Source organism: Bos mutus, chromosome 4 (genome assembly GCF_027580195.1).
Source record: "Bos mutus isolate GX-2022 chromosome 4, NWIPB_WYAK_1.1, whole genome shotgun sequence".
Classification (NCBI taxonomy): Eukaryota; Metazoa; Chordata; class Mammalia; order Artiodactyla; family Bovidae; genus Bos; species Bos mutus.
This window is the reverse complement of record NC_091620.1, coordinates 24,582,097-24,602,295: the sequence shown is the minus strand read 5'-3', so window position 1 is coordinate 24,602,295 and position 20,199 is coordinate 24,582,097. Positions and strand designations below refer to the sequence as shown.

Here is a 20,199-nt window from a genome sequence, read left to right as displayed (position 1 = left end):
TCTAGACTAATATTGACTGTAGTCAATATTGGTAGTCACTAAGTAGTACTACTGCTGCTGCTGCTGCTAAGTCGCTTCAGTCGTGTCTGACTCTGTGCCACCCCACAGACAGCAGCCCTCCAGGCTTCCCCGTCCCTGGGATTCTCCAGGCAAGAACACTGGAGTGGGTTGCCATTTCCTTCTCCAATGCATGAAATTGAAGAGTGAAAGTGAAGTCACTCAGTTGTGTCTGACTCTAGCAACCCCATGGGCTGCAGCCTACCAGGCTCCTCTGTCCATGGGGTTTTCCAGGCAAAAGTACTGGAGTAGGGTGCCATTGCCTTCTCCAATGCATGAAAGTGGAAAGTGAAAGTGAAGTCGCTCAGTCATGTCTGACTCTTAGCCACCCCATGGACTGCAGCCTCCCAGGCTCCTCCGTCCATGGGATTTTCCAGGCATAAGTACTGGAGTGGGGTGCCATTGCCTTCTCCGCTAAGTAGTACTAGGAATGCTAAATGTTCAGAATCATTCAACCCAGTGAAGAAGTGCCCTGCCCAAAATGTCAGTAATTGAGAAACACTGTAGTTAAAATTATCTATAGTGGGAATTGCACTGAGTTTTAAGATCTTAGAAATCATAGATAATATAATATTGTAATAAAATTCCTGGTATATTCATTTCCATGACTAAAGTGGAGTTGATATTTAAACAATATTTTTCTTTTATGTAATAACTTAGTTGCCTGATTTTCTGTTTCATTATTATTAACCCATGTAATAAATTTACATATGAACTGCCTGTAATAAACTTCATAGGTGAAGCAGTTGAGGAATCGGGCAGATGAAGATGCTCGAATGATTCACATGAGTATGCAGATGGGGAACGATCCCCCCATTTCGCTTAGAAGGGATCTGGAACACTTAATGCTCTTGGTAAGTTGTTATATTGGATCATCATCTCCCTCTCTCTGTTACTTTTCCCCTAACTTTGGAAAATTTCAGATCTTTTTCCCTAACTTTGGAAAGGTTCAGGCTTAATATCTTAAACATGCAGGTGAATTCAATAAAATGTAACTTTTTATTTAAAAGTAGTTTTTGAGTTACAGACATTTTCACACAGTTTTTGTTTACACTTTGCAGATCGGTGAGCTGTATAAAAAGAATCCTTTCAATTTGGAACTTGCCCTGGAATACTGGTGTCCGTCAGAGCCTCTTCAGACTTCCACTATCCTGGGTTCTTATCTTGGAGTGGCTCACCAGCGACCCCCTCAACGCCAGGTGAGCTCTTGGTTTTCCTACTTTTTACCTTGGAAATCATTAAAACATGAAGAGTGGTATTTTCCTCATGTTATTGCTGTTCATGCAAAATGAACACTTGTAACCTTTAGGTGTTTATACTTATTTAAGGAAATGGAAACTCTCAAATTGATCTGATCATTTCAAAGTGTATACAGTCAGCCTTTTATTAGATGCTAGCTATGTATTGAATCATTAGTTGTAGAAAAGTGTCTAGTTTCATTGTGAGTCACTAAATAAGTGTATGACTAAATAAGTGACTAATTAAAATTAATATTTATTAGCTTATTCTGTTCTCTGTAGACATAACAATGAATATCCATCTTTCTTAGCAAGTTGGGTAAGATAGGAGAGGTACAAATACTGAAGGAAAAAGGCTCAGAAGTTATAATTAATGCCAAAATGCCTATGAGTCAGTAGATAGTGTAGGAAAAAGTTCATTTTCTATCCTGTATTAACTTTTAAAATATGTTATGCATTAGCAAATCAGAGGGATTACCATATCTGTCTTCATCTTTTTGGGATTTTCTATTTTAAATGGTTTCATGCCATGACTATAATTTTCATTTGTGCTAAGAGGCAAAGGTCAAGACCCCCTTTTTTAAACTGTATTTCTTACGTTTATTGTTTCACTTTTTTCCTCACTTAAAAAATACATTTCAGGGAAGGATTTATTAAAATTCTTTAGAGATTAAAATAATTTCCATTATGAAGATTTTCAAACATATGGGAGAATAATTATAGTGAACACCCAGTATCTTAATTTAATAGCTGTTAACATCTTGCTGTGTTTACTTCTGCTCTTGTTATTTCTACTGCTTTTTTTTTTTTTGCTGGGTTATTTTAAAGTAAATTATAGGCAGCATGACTTTTTCACCTCTCATTGGTTGTTAATATCTCTTGAAAATAAGGATATTTTTCTATATGATCATAAGATCATTGTTAAACACAACAGATTTAACAAAAATTTCCAGAGATGTGTGACATTTTTGGTTTGGGTTCCAACTAATTAGTCTAAGTAATATATTTAGTTGTTGATAATAGATTTATGGCTTAAGCAGGAGAAAAGAGAAACCTAAGAAGTGAACTTAAAGAACAGTATAGAAACATGTATCGGCAAGAAGATAAAACAGTATGTTTAGGTTACTATCAAAAATTCTTCCAGGATCCTAGATCTTCATACTAAGTTTTAGTGGGGTTTAGGAACTCTGGGTTCTAAGTGTATCTTTGAATTTGCTGGTTAATTTTAGATGAGTAAATTCTTCAATTGTTTTACATATTTAGAATATGAGCAGTAGTTTGTGTTTGTGGCATTTAGATGTACGTTGGGTTCACAAAGATATTCTGTAGTTGCATTAAATTACTAATGATAACCTTGGAAATGCAGTTTTTCATAATAGAATTCCAGATTATTTTGTCTTGGGGAAAGTTAAATGAGAGTACTTAGTTTTGGTTCATATGTAGTCTTTATTGGCTACTCCATGTTGGCTTAAAGTTAAGCTATGCTTTATGTAAACTGTTGGCTTCTCTGTATTTCAGGTTGTCTTGTCAAAGTTTGTTAGGCAAATGGGTGACCTGTTGCCTCCAACTATTTATATTCCTTACTTGAAGATGCTGCAGGGATTGGCCAATGGGCCCCAGTGTGCCCACTACTGTTTCAGCCTGCTCAAAGTCAATGGGAGCAGTCATGGTAAGAAAAATCTAGATGTTTTCTAAGTTTGTCATGACATTCAGTATCCTTCTACTTGTTAAAGCATTTGGTTATTTGTGCTGGGTTCTACTGGGCGTATACATTATATTTATAACAGAGAAGCACACTGCTGGCTTTTTGTATGATGATGCTTTGATTATGGTCTCAAAGAGGGGAGAGTGTTACCATTTGTTTATAAAATACAGTACAGTTTAAGAAATGAGGGTTAATACGCATTTTCAAGAACACATCTGGTGCTCAAAGCAGGATATGTACCCTTGCCACGTAAGTTTGATTTCTTTAGTTTATCTTCAGAAGTCCTTGTTTTCTAAATTTCTGTTCTTAGTTTTTCTCTCAACTTTTTCCCAGTTTGGTCATTTAATTTTCAGATTTGAGTCTGGTTATACCAAAAAAAAAATGTGTGCATCCCTCATAGCTAAGTTGGTAAAGAATCTGCCTGCAGTGCAGGGGACCTGGGTTCGATTCTTGGGTTGGGGAGATCTCCTGGAGAAGGAAATGGCAACCCACTCCAGTATTCTTGCCTGGAGAATCCCAGGGACCGAGGAGCCTGATGGGCTCCAGCCCTCGGGATCGCAAAAGTCCTACACAACTTAGTGACTAACCGCCAACTACACCAAAGATAGTGCAAAAGGGAAGAGAAACAAATATTTATTAAATATCTGTCAGGTAGATTACTTTCATTTTTACATTTGAGGAAACAGGTTTAGCAAAGTGAAGTAGTTTAAGGTCACAAGGCATAGGCAAGCCATAATTGAGATCTGCCTGACTCCAAGACTGGGGTTTTGACCCTTTTGTTAAGGCTTCTTTGTCTTGTCTGCTAGGCTTTTATTCTCAGTGCTTAGTATGTAATAGAGTACTGTAATCTGCTAATCAAGATTGTAGTTATCTATCTCTTTGGGAATTTAATGTAAGCTCCACATTTGGGAACTGCTCATGGGAAAAGCAGCCCTGAATAGTTACATGACAACACGGAGAAACGTCCTGGGTTAGAAGTAGGTAACTGATATTCAGGGCTTCCTAGGTGACTCAGCAGTAAAGAATCTGCCTCCCAGTGCAAGAGATGCAGAAGATGTGGGTTCAATCCCTGGATCAGGAAGATCCCCTAGAGAAGGAAATGGCAATCCACTGTAGTATTCTTGCCTGGGAAATCCCATGGACAGAGGAGCCTGGTGGGCTGCAGTCCATGGGGTTGCCAAGCACTGGCCATGACTGAGCATACACGCAGGGCAGGGCAGGGCAACTGACATCCAAAGTAATTTGCCTTTGTACTTGCATAGGCACTACCCATGTCTTAGTCCCAGGAAAAATTAATCCAGAGTTTTAGTTTACAGAGGATTTCTAACCGATTTTCAACACACAACATATCTAGGACAAAGGCAAACAAAATGTATTGTTTTATGTTTATTTTCTCCCTCCATTTCCAAGCAGGTACTTAGACAGTTTTGAAAGGAAATTCTGTGCTGTGTTTCTTTACAGTTGAAAATATTCAGGGAGCAGGTGGCAGTCCTGTTTCCTGGGAACATTTCTTTCACTCCTTGATGCTTTACCACGAGCACCTCCGGAAGGATCTTCCGAGTGCCGATAGTGTCCAGTACCGTCACCTCCCTTCACGCGGTATCACCCAGAAGGAGCAAGATGGGTTGATTGCTTTTCTGCAGCTGACATCTACCATCATTACTTGGGTAGGTAACCCACCCGCCTCATGTGAGTACAGTATAATTTTATTTGTATTCTAACATGGTGGCATTTTAAGGAGCCCCCAAGTTTTCTTATAGTGCTTAAAGCTTATAAGCGATAAATTTAGCATTTATATTTGGCATTCTGTTCTTCTAAGTTCTTTGTTTCTTCACCTTTAAAGGGTGTGGTATTCCCTGCTTACTGCCAGAAGCGTGTATGAAAATAATAGCCTAATCGTGTTGTTTGTATTTAGCTATTTATATATTTAGGATATTAATCCCTTACTGGTCATTTCATTTACAAATATTTTCTCCCATTCTGTATATAGGTTGTCTTCATTTTGTTAGTGGTTTACTTTGCTGTGCAAAAGCTTTTAAGTTTAATTAGGTCCCATTTGTTCTTCTGGTTGTTTCTGTTATTCACTAGTGCAAAGCTAAGTTCCTTTGGCTGACATTCTCTCAGAAGAACAGGAAGAGTGTCTTCTAACTTTATTGGTTTTTCCAATAATGCTAAACATTATTCAGTCAAAACATAAAGTTTGTAATTATTTGCTGTTGAATTAAATTAGAGTGATACTTGGTACTATGTGTGTGTGTGTGTGTATTTCTATTTTTTTTCTCAGAAAAGGACAAGGCATTTTTCTCATTTATATATGACATTGTTCCAGAAAGGATTTAAAATGCCTAGGTAAGATTTATGTGACCCTGGAAGACGGTTTATCTCCATTTGTATATATTGTTTTCTAGTCTTAGAGCTGTAATTCAGTAAAAGCTATTTTTCTCTCCATTTTTTTATGTTAACTGAATTTGTGATCTGATTTGATCTACTGGTAGAGTTCAAGCGTTTGCTCTGTTTCAGTACGTGTTAATTGAGCCTGTGAATACTCAGTGTAAGTGTTAGCAATTTAGATGATTTTACCGGTCATTTTTCTTAGCTTTTAAACATGCAAAGCCTGTCTTGATCTTTTTGTGTTCAATTCACAGAGTGAAAATGCTCGTTTGGCACTCTGTGAGCATCCTCAGTGGACGCCCGTGGTGGTGATTCTGGGCCTCCTGCAGTGCAGTATCCCTCCTGTACTAAAGGCCGAACTACTGAAGACACTTGCAGCGTTTGGAAAATCTCCTGAAATTGCTGCTTCTCTCTGGCAGTCGTTAGAGTATACTCAGGTAGTACTGTGTGCTCTCTTATTTACATTACTGCAGTTTGGAAATGAGTTTTGATACTATTGTACAAGCAAGTGCATCTGTTTGAAACTTAAAGTACACCGTGAACTTCCTGAATGGAAAGTTATGATTTTGGTACTAAGCGTGACTTCAGAAACTAATAGGCTTGGATTTTTCTCTTGGATCAGTTGACAACTTTACTGGGTTACTAGAGATTGGTTTTTTCTTAAGACTTTGTTATTCAGTGTGTGTAAGATTAATAAATGGACAGAATTCCTCAAGTCTGTCTTTGGGTACCAGCCTGCAATAAGCCTTCAGAAGTCATCTGTACTCATTAAATGTGGGGGATGCCTAGTTTTCTTTTTAACTGCTTCCTTCCGTGACCCTTCCTGTCTTATAACAGTCAAGTAAAGTGTCTTATCAATTCTTATTTCTTTAGATATAAGCCCTATTGGAATTTTTATGTCAAGATGGACTTATTCTATAAATGATGGAGTAAAAAAGGAAAATAAGAATGTGTTCTATAGAGATATTTCTAGAGAAATGGTTAGGTGGAACTTGCATTTGTCTTCAAAATAATATGACATAAGGGAAACTGTGATTCAGACACATTGGTAGAAGCTACTGTTTTGAAGCAGCATTCTAGTTGATTTCTAACATATGTGTCTTGAAGGTGTTAATGATACTTTATAAAAATGAAGAAAGTTGATATGTGCGGGGAGACGCTGGGCCACTTTTCTTTCAGTACTGATACTTCATTGTTTTCATTCAGAAGCGTGTCAGCACTTAGTATTGTCCTCAGTGCTTCGGTTCAGTTCAGTCGCTCAGTCGTGTCCGACTCTTTGTGACCCCATGGACTGCAGCACGCCAGGCCTCCCTGTCCATCACCAACTCCCGGAGTTTACCCAAACTCATGTCCATTGAGTCGGTGATGCCATCCAGCCATCTCATCCTCTGTTGTCCCCTTCTCTTCCTGGCTTCAATCTTTCCCAGCATCAAGGGCTTTTCCAATGAGTCACTTCTTTGCATCAGGTGGCCACTGTATTGGAGTTTCAGCTTCAACATCAGTCCTTCCAATGAATATTCAGGAATAATTTCCTTTAGGATGGACTGGTTGGATCTCCTTGCAATCCAAGGGACTCTTTTTTTTTTTTTTAAACCAAGGGACTCTTAAGAGTCTTCAACACCACAGTTCAAAGGCATCAATTCGTTGGAGCTCAGCTTTCTTTATAGTCCAACTCTCACATCCATACATGACCACTGGAAAAACCATAGCCTTGACTAGATGGACCTTTGTTGGCAAAGTAATGTCTCTGCTTTTGAATACGCTGTCTAGGTTGGTCATAACTTCCTTCCAAGGAGTAAGCATTTTTTAACTTCATGGCTGCAGTCACCATCTGAAGTGATTTTGGAGCCCCCCAAAATAAAGTCTGTCACTCTTTCCACCGTTCCCCCATCTGTTTGCCATGAAGTGATGGGACCAGAGGCCATGATCTTAGTGTTCTGAATGTTAAGTTTTAAGCCAGCTTTTTCACTCTCCTTTTTGACGTTCATCAAGAGGCTCTTTAGTTCTTCACTTTCTGCCATAAGGGTGGTGTCATCTGCATATCTGATGTTATTGATATTTCTCCTGTCAATCTTGATTCCAGCTTGTGCTTCATCTACCCAGCGTTTCTCATGATGTACTCTGCATATAAGTTAAATAAGCAGGGTGACAATCTACAGCCTTGACGTACTCCTTTCCCGATTTGGAACCAGTCTGTTTTTCCATGTCCAGTTCTAACTGTTGCTTCCTGACCTGCATATAGGTTTCTCAAGAGGCAGGTCAGGTGGTCTGGTATTCCCATCTCTTTCAGGATTTTATACAGTTTATTGTGATCCACACAGTCAAAGGCTTTGGAATAGTCAATAAAGCAGAAATAGATGTTTTTCTGGAACTCTCTATTTTTTGATGATCCAGCGGATGTTGGCAATTTGATCTCTGGTTCCTTTGCCTTTTCTAAAACCAGCTTGAACATCTAGAAGTTCATGGTTCACGTATTGCTGAAGCCTGGCTTGGAGAATTTTGAGCATTACTTTACTAGCATGTGAGATGAGTGCAATTGTGCAGTAGTTTGAGCATTCTTTGGCATTGCCTTTCTTTGGGATTGGAATGAAAACTGACCTTTTCCAGTCCTGTGGTCACTGCTGAGTTTTCCAAATTTGCTGGCATATTGAGTGCAGCACTTTCACAGCATCATCTTTTAGGATTTGGAATAGCTCATTTGGAATTCCATCACCTCCACCAGCTTTGTTCATAGTGATACTTCCTAAGGCCCACTTAACATTCCAGGATGTCTGGCTCTAGGTGAGTGATCACACCATTGTGATTATCTGGGTTGTGAAGATCTTTTTTGTATAGTTCTTCTGTGTATTCTTGTTACCTCTTCTTAGTATCTTCTGCTTCTGTTAGGTCCATACCATTTCTGTCCTTTATTAAGCCCATCTTTGCATGAAATATTCCCTTGGTATCTCTAATTTTCTTGAAGAGATCTCTAGTCTTTCCCATTCTATTGTTTTCCTCTATTTCTTTGCATTGATCACTGAGGAAAGCTTTCTTATCTCTCCTTGCTATTCTTTGGAACTCTGCATTCAAATGGGTATATCTTTCCTTTTCTCCTTTGCTTTTCGCTTCTTTTCACAGCTATTTATAAGGCCTCCTCCGACAGCCATTTTGGTTTTTTGCATTTCTTTTTCTTGGGGATGGTCTTGATCCCCTCCTCCTGTACAGTGTCATGAACCTTCATCCATAGTTCTTCAGGCACTCTGTCTATCAGATCTAGTCCCTTAAATCTGCTTCTCACTTCCACTGTATAATTGCAAGGGATTTGATTTAAGTCATACCTGAATGGTCTAGTGGTTTTCCCTACTTTCTTCAGTTTCAGTCTGAATTTGGCAATAAGGAGTTCATAATCTGAGCCACAGTCAGCTCCCAGTCTTATTTTTGCTCACTCTATAGAGCTTCTCCATCTCTGGCTGAGAAGAGTATAATCAGTCTGATTTAGGTGTTGACCATCTGGTGATGTCCATGTGTAGAGTCTTCTCTTGTGTTGTTGGAAGAGGGTGTGTTCTATGACCAGTGCGTTCTCCTGGCAAAACTATTAGCCTTTGCCCTGCTTCATTCTGTACTCCAAGACCAAATTTGCCTGTTACTGCAGGTGTTTCTTGACTTCCTACTTTTGCATTCCAGTCCCCTGTAATTAAAACGACATCTTTTTTGGGTGTTAGTTCTAGAAAATCTTGCAGGTCTTCATAGAACTCTTCAACTTCATGTTCTTCAGCATTACTGGTCAGGGCATAGACATGGATTACTATAATAGTGAATGGTTTGCCTTAGAAAGAAACAGAGATCATTCTGTCGTTTTTGAGATTGCATCCAAGGACTGCATTTTGAACTTGTTTGTTGACTGTGATGGGTACTCCATTTTTCCTAAGGGATTCTTGCCCACAGCAGTAGATATAATGGTCATCTGAGTTAAATTCACCCATTCCAGTCCATTTTAGTTCACTGATTCCTAAAGTGTCAATGTTCACTCTTGCCATCTCCTGTTTGACCTTGATTCATGGACCTAACATTCCAGGTTCCTATGCAGTATTGCCCTTTACATCATCGGATCTTGCTTCCATCACAAGTCACATCCACAACTGGGTGGTGTTTTTGCTTTGGCTCCGTCTCTTCATTCTTTCTGGAGTTATTTCTCCACTGATGTCTTGTAGCTTATTGGGCACCTGCTGACCTGGAGAGTTCATCTTTCAGTGTCCTATCTTTTTGCCCTTTCATACTGTCCATGGGGTTCTCAAGTGGTTTGCCATTCCCTTCTCCAGTGGACCACATCCTGTCAGTCCTGAGTGCTTAGTGCTTCTTTATTCCTGAGATATGTGTGATTGGGTTTAGACATTTCTGTCTTAGATAAGGCTTTTTTTTTTTCCTTAAAGAGGATTACACCTAATAGTGGAATTTGCAAAAAATAAAGTATTGACATTGAGTATAATTATTATATACCAGACTATTTATGCCTCCAGCAAGGTCAGGACAGAACTTCTTAACCCAAAACTTCTGTTCACATAAGAGACCTGTTCTTAACAAATTTACTTCTTGTTTTTTTGGTGCCAACAGTAGGGCTGGTTGTGAAAAAGACTAGTGTCTTGAACATTGGTGAGATTTCATCCCATAAATCCTTTTAAGGTTTATGCCTAAAATATCTGAGAATAAATTTGTTGAAAATACATCTTGTGTGCACTTAAGAAATTACCAGTTTTCTGAAGCCCAAGTAATTGGAAGTTCTCCCTGAATGTGGACACAGTTGCTCATGAAAGTTCACTGGAGACTTCTCGGTTGTCATTTCTGATCGACACTAAGACGTACAGATGTGGTGGGTGATGTATGTGACTATTATATTATTGAAAGCCACTGATTTTCACTGATCAATGAGGAATGCTGCTAACAGCACATTCTTCTTATTATTTTAAGATACTGCAGACCGTTCGGGTTCCAAGCCAGAGGCAAGCTATTGGTATTGAGGTAAAAGTTTCCTTTTAGTTTAAATTCTATAGTCATGCATTCACATGATTAAAAGACTAAGAAAAATATATTCTTACCGTATTAAGTTTCTGTAGTTTTCAAATTTGATGTGTTTTCATTTGAGGATTTTCTGTGTTGAAATGTAGATGAAACTTTATGAAAGAGATCAAAACACTTTTGGTTTCAGAGCTGGAAAAGCATGTTAGTGGCAGCCATCAAGACTGAAAGTTTGGTTTGAACTCAGTTTAATTTGGCTACTTGGGTCAGCTGTGAAGTGTCAATTTACTTGTTTAAGTTTCCTTTTTTCTCTCTATGCCCCCTTCCTCTTTTTTTTAAAAGAAACATTTGATATCTGTTTTTAACTTTTGTATCTTTACCTCTAAATAGAAAAATGGTAATGTCTTTGTGGGTCTTTGAGTGTGATAGTATACCGGTAGTAATGAGTTAAAGTCTGAAAAATGCTTTGCACTTTAAAGCTAGTGGTTTTATGTTACTGAATTTCCTTTATTTTTCTTTGGAAGGTGGAACTAAATGAAATAGAATCCCGGTGTGAAGAATACCCTTTAACTCGCGCCTTTTGCCAGCTAATTAGTATCCTGGTGGAGAGCTCCTTTCCTTCTAATCTGGGTGCTGGACTGCGGCCCCCTGGTTTTGACCCTTATTTGCAGTTCCTGCGAGATTCTGTGTTTCTCCGATTCCGTACAAGGGCTTACCGGAGAGCAGCTGAAAAGGTTATGTTCAGAGAAAAACTTTTGTCTCCTTATTTATTTTATTGCTGCTTTTTCTTTTATTAGAGGTATGAGATGCTGTAAATTCATTTTAGCTTTTGAAAGTAAAATTTATAGTCTTACACTGACATATCCATTGTCTGATTGGTTTAAATGTATTAAAAAATACATTCAAGCATTAAAACCAAAGCATTGACTTTAGTGATCAGTAATTTAATTGATTTATAACAGAGAAGCACACTGCTGGCTTTTTGTATGATGATGCTTTGATCATGGTCTCAAAGAGGGGAGAGTGTTACTATTTGCTTTATAAAATACAGTACAATTTAAGAAATGAGGGTTATTATGCATTTTCAAGAACACATCTCGTGCTCAAAGCAGGATAAGTACCCTTGCCACGTAAATTTGATTTCTTTAGTTTATCTTCAGAAGTCCTTGTTTTCTAAATTTCTGTTCTTAGTTTTTCTCTCAACTTTTTCCCAGTTTGCTCATGTAATTTTCAGATTTGAGTCTGGTTATACCAAAAAAAAAAAAATGTGTGCATCCCTCATAGCTCAGTTGGTAAAGAATCTGCCCGCAGTGCAGGAGACCCACATTTGGTTCTTGGGTTGGGAAGATCTCCTGGAGAAGGAAATGGCAACCCACTCCAGTATTCTTGCTTGGAGAATCCCAGGGACCGAGGAGCCTGGTGGTCTACAGTCCATGGGGTCGCAAGAGTAGGACATGACTTAACTACTGAATCACCAACCATCACCACCATTTAATTGATATGAAGTCATAGTCATTAAATCCGTAATTGAACAAATTTTGACCAAAATTGAACCAAAAATGATATACCTTTGGCAGTTGGAAATACACTGTCCTTTATTGAGATGATTAAGGATTGAAATAAGTTTTAACTTGCACATCAATTAATATTGGTTAGTAAGTAGCCCTTCTGGGTTGTGGAGTCTTGGCTTAGTGGGAAGGCACACTGTGGTTCATTAGATATATAAGCCTTGGAGAGAGGCCGAGGGAACACTGACATTTATGCTCATATTTGGTCTCGTAGTAAACTCACAACTGAGCTTTTGTATATATCATCTTATGTAATTATAATAGTATTGAGAGGCAGGTACTATTAATATTCCCATTTTACAGATGGAGGCTTAGCAAGGTTAAGGAACTTGCCTAAGGTCCAGGACCAGGATTTGAATCTAGGACTCCGATTCCAGATCTAAGCTCATAACCACTAAGCTATGTAAGAGACCCTTTCAGGTTCTGATGTAATTCACTTTAGTCTATAATACTGTTTATTGGTTCACAGAATACCCTCGCGGACAGAATACCTTACAGGGACATTTCTAGTTTATTTTTATAGTTTGCCGTTTTTGAACCTGTTGGGTTTATTTGTTGTATTAATGATTATAAAATAATTTAGTTCATGCTACTTTGGGAAACTAGGAAAATACAGAAAAATATGTGAAGAAATTACATCACCCATAATCTTGTTACCAAAGGAAGGGATAACTGCTTTTATTCTTTTTCCTTTGCATATCTACTTAAATTGAAACATTTAGTAATATTAGCTTATATCCCTTTTTGGCCACTAAACATAGTATTTGAGGATTTTTTTCATGCTATTAAAGATTCTTTGAGAAGAGTCTTTTTAATGACTGCATAATCATTACTTGTATCTCGTATAGCTTATTTTTCATTGCCATATTATTGGACATAGTTAGTTTCTAATATTTAGTCCCAGATAGCTGAAGTTTATTTTTTGTCAGTTGCTTTATAAGTTTTGCTTCTCATGTGGCTAAAAATCAATACCAACAGGGGTATATGTTTTACTAAAGGCCTGCTGCTGCTGCTAAGTCGCTTCAGTCCGACTCTGTGCGACCCCATAGACGGCAGCCCACCAGGCTCCCCCGTCCTTGGGATTCTCCAGGCAAGAACACTGGAGTGGGTTGCCATTTCCTTCTCCAATGCATGAAAGTGAAAAGTGAAAGTGAAGTCGCTCAGTCGTGTCCGACTCTTAGTGACCCCATGGACTGCAGCCCATCAGGCTCCTCTGTCCATGGGATCCGCCAGGCAAGAGTACTGGAGTGGGGTGCCTTTGCCTTCTCCACTAAAGGCAACATTAACATGTATTTCCTTATTGGATGAAAGCATTAGTAGCAGTCATGCCTTATTAATAAAAGTCATTTAAGATGGATAATGGATGCTAACAATTGCAGTCTCTTCAACAAAATGTTCTGATACTTCTTGGCATTTCTTTTAAATATCTTACTTGCTTTTTCCTAAAAAGGTCAGTATGACCTAAGGATTTAGAGCTTTAGTAAGCCACTCATTTTCTGTGCTTAGTATTTTTCACCCATTCATTTTTATATTTCTAGCACTGCTTCTCTTCCAGCTACCAATGATTTCCTAACATATTACCCTAAGAAAATTTCCCTCAATTTTTTGAATTTATTTCACTAGAAAGTCTTTTTTAGGTTTAATTTATGTTGTTGTATTTTAGAACACTAGCTTGTCACAAAAACAGTGCTTTGGATTGAGATAAATAAATATAAACAGTGTTTGAGGCAGCATATATATTTAGTAATCCTAAAGTCCATTATCATGTGGTGATAAACATTTTTTTATTTAAATGATTTTGGAAAACTTAGAAAATAGAGAAAAATGAGTAATTAAAATAATTTAAAATTAAGATTGTCATAGTCATAGTTTTAAAAATCTGCTTTGATAAAATTATATGCAGTGGAAATAATGACTAAAGTAATAATTTTAAAAACCACTGTCTACAGTTACTAGACTCAGCCTTATTAAAATTTTATGTAGTAGATATTTTTAAACAGTTTAATTTTACTGTCTGTACAGTTACATCTGTACAGTATATTTTCCCTTTGGCATAAATATTTTTCCTTAGTGTTACATAGCTTTTAAAAACATTTTAAACAAAGAGGTAAAGATGAGGTCATTTGGAGGAAGCCTACCAGTGATTCTTAACTTTGGCTAGAGCTGTGAACACTGCTCTGGGAATTAGAAGTGTGGGGCTGGACCTCCAGCATGTTGGCTGCCAAGCTTTCTGGTCTCGGGAAATCATTCAGTGCTCTGAGCTTCCCTTACTTCACCTGCAGAATAAGAGTTGATGAGATGTTTTCTCAGATCCTGTCCAGCTGAGATCCTTAGAGAAACTGAATGTTTGACGCTTTTGGAGAAGTGTTCAAACGTGATGGTTTTTCATTATAAATTGAGGTAGATTTATGAACTAAATTTATTTATAAAGTTTAATTTATAAATGGAATCCTATATGGATAGATATTGGGTGCTTTAGATTTGTTAACAAAGCTCAAATATCTGCTGTAGAAATGTTTCTTTTTTAGAAATGTTTCTTTTACTAATTTTTTTATACCTGTTTTACCTTGAAAAACTAACCAGTCGACTGTCCTTTAGCAAAACAAAGCAGAATGAATTGGGCTTTCTATATTGCTTCAACAAAGTAGAAAAGGGGCTTCACACATTTTCTGGAGGAAAGTGAGAGGGATGAAAAAGTTACCCAGTCTATCACCTTGAACTGTTATTGTTACTGAAATATTTGTGTCTTTCTGTAGTGGGAAGTTGCTGAGGTTGTTCTGGAGGTGTTTTATAAATTGCTCAGAGATTATGAACCTCAACTTGAAGATTTTGTGGATCAGTTTGTGGAACTACAAGGTAGTTTAATTCTGTCACTTTCAAACAAAGTGTCAGCTGTTTATAAACCTATTTATAATTTATAAGTTACTATGCATAAGATGTAAATTACTTCTGGTTATAAACTAAATTATAGTTTTATGTGTTTTGTTACATTGTTTTAGTCATTTTGATTGTTCTAAGCAAGAGAAAATAAAGTAAAATTTCACCGAATGAAAGAGTAAGAACATTGCCTACAGATTAATGAGTTAACATATCAGTGTACCATGTGAACCAACTACTATGTGCAGATCAGCCCTTGTGGAAATAACCATTGTATATAGTTTGGGTCACTGTCTCTAAGTTGAAGCTTGCTTCATTTGTTTAGATATTATTTAATTTACGAATCTCATGTTTCATAAAAAGGGTGTGACAAGAATACTAATTCACCATCTCTTGGACTATGTTATGTTCTATTTAGGAGAAGAAATAATAGCCTATAAGCCGCCGGGATTTAGTCTGATGTATCACCTTCTGAATGAGTCACCCATGTTGGAGCTTGCCCTTAGTTTACTGGAGGAAGGTGTTAAACAGCTTGATACCTATGCTCCTTTCCCTGGTATGTGCCTGAATGTCGCCATAGCTTGAAAACAGTTTTGCTGTTTTTGTCGTGTGTAAATTGAAGCTTTGAAGTAGATGACCTCTGAACTTCTTTTCACCATAAGATTTCCTCTGTATCTACATGTTGTTTTAGTGAGTCATATCATGAAAGTAAATTAAAAGTGAAAGCAGACTGAAATACAGAGACTCTCATTATAACTGTCTTATTGCAGGGTCTTTGGTAGGTAATCATAGTTCTCTCTTACAACTGTAACATCTCTAAATTTAAAGTACTTTTTGTTTTGTTTTCTCCATTGTATTTGTAAAAGCATTTACTATAGTGTGTGGTATGTAGTGTTCAATAAATTTCATTTACTATTACTATAAGTTATTATTATTTATTAAGTGCTTACTATGCACTTGGCAATTTTAAAAGCTCATTACATGTATTAATATATTTAATCTGTATGAAAGGCCTGTGTGGTAGATGATATTATTTCCATTTAATGAATAAGGAAATCGATGCATGAAGGGGTTTCTCATCTTTCTCCAGGGTCAAGGCTATGATTTGAACTTAGGTAATTTGACTCCAGAGCCCATGAGTTTTAAGTGTGAATGGTGGCACTCTATGTAGCCCTTGTTCATATTTTCTGCCTCTTTGTTTTCCACATTTTCCACGGTGGTTATGTATTATTCTAAATCAGCTTCTCAGCCTCAGCACCACTGGCATTTTTGGCAGAATAATTCTTTAGTGTGGAGGCTGTCCTGTGTGTTGTAGACCTCTACCCACTAGAGGCCTGTACTGCATCCCTTGCTGTGACAATCAAAAGTCTCCAGATATTGCCAGATGTCCTCTGGGGCCAGACTCACTCCCATCTGAGGACTCTGTTCTAAATAATTAGGGAAAGAATGCAGGAAAAATTACTGAGAAGCCATTGCATTAAACTAATCTGAGTCACAACAGTTACAGTGACTTGTCTGAGTGAGCAGTTCTGTGAAGTTAACTGCTAAAGGTTTGAAGACTTGAGGACTTTTTGAATCTGGAACTTCCCCTTTTTCTTGTTTTCCTGAGAATTGATTCTGAGTTTCTGAGATTCGTGTAGAACTCTCTAACTTTGATTTTGCTCTGTAGGAAAGAAGCACCTGGAGAAAGCAGTGCAGCATTGCCTTGCACTTCTCAATCTTACTCTGCAGAAGGAAAACCTCTTCATGGATCTGCTGAGAGAGAGTCAGCTGGCTCTGATCGTCTCTCCTTTAGAACAGCTATTGCAGGGAATCAATCCCAGAACCAAGAAGGCAGATAATGTGGTGAACATTGCCAGGTGAGTTCCTTGTGTAGGTAGAGAAATGACGACGTGAATCAGATGGCATTCTAACTTTGATGTCCAAATGTGATCAGATCTGTAAGGCATCACTTAAGCATTTTTTTGGTCTCATTTTATTATTGTCTTCTTCTGACTCTGATTTTAATGACTCTGAACCTTGTAATTTCTTTTTCTTCTTTCTAATTTATTTTGTGCCCTAAATATTTCAAAGTACAAAATGACGAAATCTTAATACTGTCTCCTGTAGGGAAGTTGGATGTTTGGGGAATATAGGGCTGGGGAGCAAACTTTTCATTGTGTGTGTTTGAGCCTCTCGTCGTTTGCTGGCAGTGCTTAGTGTTCAGTAAATGGTGGACACATCATCCCAGTCTCTGCCTTCAGCTTTACATCATGGCATTCTCCTTGTGTGTGTGGCTGTGTCTACTTTTCCCTTTTTTATAAGGCTATCAGTCATTGAATTAGGGCTCTCCCTAATGGTCTCATCTTTACTTGGTTAATTATATCTTCAAAGACTCTTTCTAAATAAGATCATTCTGGGTTTGGCTATCAACATGTGAATTTTGGGGAAACACCATTCAACCCATAACAAGGTTGCTCAGTCACTTCAGTCTTGTCTGACCCTTGCGACTCTGAACTGTAGCCCGCGAGGCTTCTCTGTCCGTGGGATTTTCCAGGCAAGAATACTGGAGTGGGTTGCCATGCCCTCCTCCAGGGGTTCTTCCCAACCCAGGGATTGAACCCAAGTCTCCTGTGTTTCCTGCATTGCAGGCAGATTCTTTACCACTGAGCCACTGGTGAAGCCCCCATAACAGGTTACATCTAGTTATTGATAGAAGGGGAAACCTTTGTCTAACTTAAAAGTGCAGTATGGGTAGGAGAGCCCTGGTTGTGAATGTTCTGTATTGAGTATAGTAAGAAGCAAAAATTTCATCACATTGATCCTCAAATGTTTTCTTGTTTTAAAGATACCTGTATCATGGCAATACTAATCCAGAATTGGCTTTTGAAAGTGCCAAGATCCTCTGCTGTATCTCTTGCAATTCCAATATTCAAATAAAATTGGTTGGAGATTTCACACATGACCAGGTAACTAACTGATTTTGTTATTGCTTTTCTTATTATTTTTTTGGTACATCCAGAATACATCTTATTCTTGTATGTGGGAAAATTCTGAGAGTAAGTATATTTGTATATGATGGATGAAAGCCTACCATGTACTGGGCTATGATTTGTGTTTGACGATAATACCATTCCCAGGGATACTCTTAATATGTATACTTATTATAGTATGTAACTGTATGGCCTAAGGAGACCGTTTAATGTGCTTCCACAAGCACGTTAAAGGGCGGGTGAGGTTTGTAAGTGTGCCTTCTGTCTGTTTTTTGCATCCTTTGTTTCACTCTTCCTCAGTTGCCTCTGTGCTGAGTGAGCCTCTGCAGTTTTGATTTCACTGCTGTGAGTTGTCTGCTTTTGTGGTGTTTTTTTGTTGTTGTTTGCCGTTGGTTAGTTGCTAACTCATGTCCAAGTCTTTGTGACCCTGTGGACTGTAGCATGCCTGACTCCTCTGTACATGGGATTTCCCAGGCAAGAATACTGGAGTGAGTTGCCATTTCTTTCTCCAGGGGATCTCCCACTCCACAGGGGTGGAACCTGTGTCTCCTGCATTGGCAGTCAGATTCATTACCACTGAGCTACCAGGGAAGCCTCTGTGGCTTTTTGGTGACCCACAGTTGTGTCACTTCATTTGATACACTGTAGAGTGTTTTAGATGTTTTCTTCTTTTAGTCTAGTTCTCTTTCTATTCACTGAATAGCTATAATTGGAGAATCTGTTATTTTTCTTTCTCTTTATAGACATTCCTCCCCTTGTGTATTTTATGCTGGAAATTACTGCTCTAGCTAGCTGACGAATACTATTGGGTTTTGGTATTTTGAAACAGGGACTCTTTTGGTGTTTTGGGTGGGACATATCTTCATTTTGAGCGTAACTGTCTCTCAAATACAGGACTTTTAGCATCCCTGGTCCCCTGCCACTGTCTTTGAGTAGCAGTCCCTGGTCCTGAAGACTCAAAATGCTCTCATATAATTCTAAGGGCCTTTTAGAGGGGCAGTACCACCCAGGTTGAGAACCACTATTTATAGTAAATTTTAGATGTCTAATCTGGTTTTTGGATGAAGTTCATGAAGCCACATAATTAATTAGAAGACTTTGGATGCAGACTTTCAGTTCATTGGTGTTCGAGTTTGAATTATTACCAGTTTTAGTATCCTGCTAGAGTTCTTAAGGGCTTCCCACGTAGCTCAGTGGTAAAGAATATGCCTGCCAAGCAGGAGACACGGGTTCAATCCCTGGGGAGAATCCCATGGACAGAGAAGCCTGGAGGGCTATAGTCTATGAGGTTGCAAAGAGTTGGACATGACTTAGTGTGTACACACACACACACACACATACATAGAGTTCTTAAAGGAAAGAGAGTAGTATCTAATCTCTCAGCCCAAAAATATAAAACTGGTGTAAGTAATACATTTCTAAAGAGAAAAAATGAGAATTTTATTTTATATTTTAGTTAAGATCAATAGCATAGAGTATATAATGAAGAGGTTATGAAATAGCAATTTAATGTTATTGTTTTTAAAAACTAGTTTGATTCTTTGGGAAAGAAAATTAATGAAGCAAGTTTTAAAAGCCATAAACTTTAAAAGTTTTTGTTTCTTAAATTACTTGTCTTTATTTACTTTTGGCTTTGCTGGGTTGTTCTGCTTTGTGTGGCTTTCTCTAGTTGTGGAGAGGAGGGGCTGCTCTTCGTTGTGATGCACAGGCTTCCATTGTGCTGGCTTCTCTTGAGCGCTAGCTCTGGGTGCACAGGCTTCAGTGGTTGCAGCACGTGGGCTCAGGAGTTGTGGTGTGCAGGCTCTGGTAGTTGCCACTCATGGGCCTTCGAGCGTGGGTTCAGTAGCTGTGGCACACAGGCTCAGTTGCTCCATGGCATGTGGGATCTTCCCGGGCCAGGAATCGAACCTGTGTCCCCTGCACTGGCAGACAGATTCTTATCCACTGCTCTACCAGTGAAGTCCTCTTTACTTATTTCTATAGCAAGCTAAATGGCACTCAGTTAAGGAACTGAGTTTTATATTAATTAAAAATGTAGCTAAAACCTAATACTTTCCTTGGAGCAGATTTGCCTTTTGTCTTTATAGCCAAGCATTTATAATTATATATCATATTATAGTTTCTCTAATACTTAGAACCTTTTAATAACTTGTCATTTTAAAATCTTTATATGATTTCAGAGTGTAAGTCAGAAGCTGATGGCTGGTTTTGTAGAGTGTTTGGATAGTGAAGATACAGAAGAATTTGTACGTCTAGAAGAGGGTATGTCTTAGATTAACGTGTATTTTTTATTTTATGTAAATAAAAAAACTATTGAATGTCTAGTGGTGACATAGGTAATTTTGAGAATTTGCTAGCATAACAGTAAATAGACTTTTGGGAAATGTCTTAAATCTGAA

At 38.0% G+C, this 20,199-nt stretch overlaps 1 protein-coding gene across 1 annotated transcript in view; it reads left to right on the top strand.

Annotated features, from left to right (window-relative positions):
* Positions 1 to 20,199, top strand: part of NUP205 (nucleoporin 205) — an 80,728-nt gene that overhangs the window by 19,984 nt on the left and 40,545 nt on the right. Inside the window, exons 9-20 of the mRNA XM_005903639.3 lie at positions 795 to 911; positions 1,119 to 1,256; positions 2,814 to 2,964; positions 4,462 to 4,667; positions 5,646 to 5,828; positions 10,336 to 10,386; positions 10,908 to 11,117; positions 14,708 to 14,807; positions 15,247 to 15,384; positions 16,498 to 16,687; positions 17,656 to 17,776; positions 19,981 to 20,062. Of these exons, the coding sequence (XP_005903701.2) occupies positions 795 to 911; positions 1,119 to 1,256; positions 2,814 to 2,964; positions 4,462 to 4,667; positions 5,646 to 5,828; positions 10,336 to 10,386; positions 10,908 to 11,117; positions 14,708 to 14,807; positions 15,247 to 15,384; positions 16,498 to 16,687; positions 17,656 to 17,776; positions 19,981 to 20,062 (1,687 nt within the window). The remainder of the gene's footprint in view (positions 1 to 794; positions 912 to 1,118; positions 1,257 to 2,813; positions 2,965 to 4,461; positions 4,668 to 5,645; positions 5,829 to 10,335; positions 10,387 to 10,907; positions 11,118 to 14,707; positions 14,808 to 15,246; positions 15,385 to 16,497; positions 16,688 to 17,655; positions 17,777 to 19,980; positions 20,063 to 20,199) is intronic.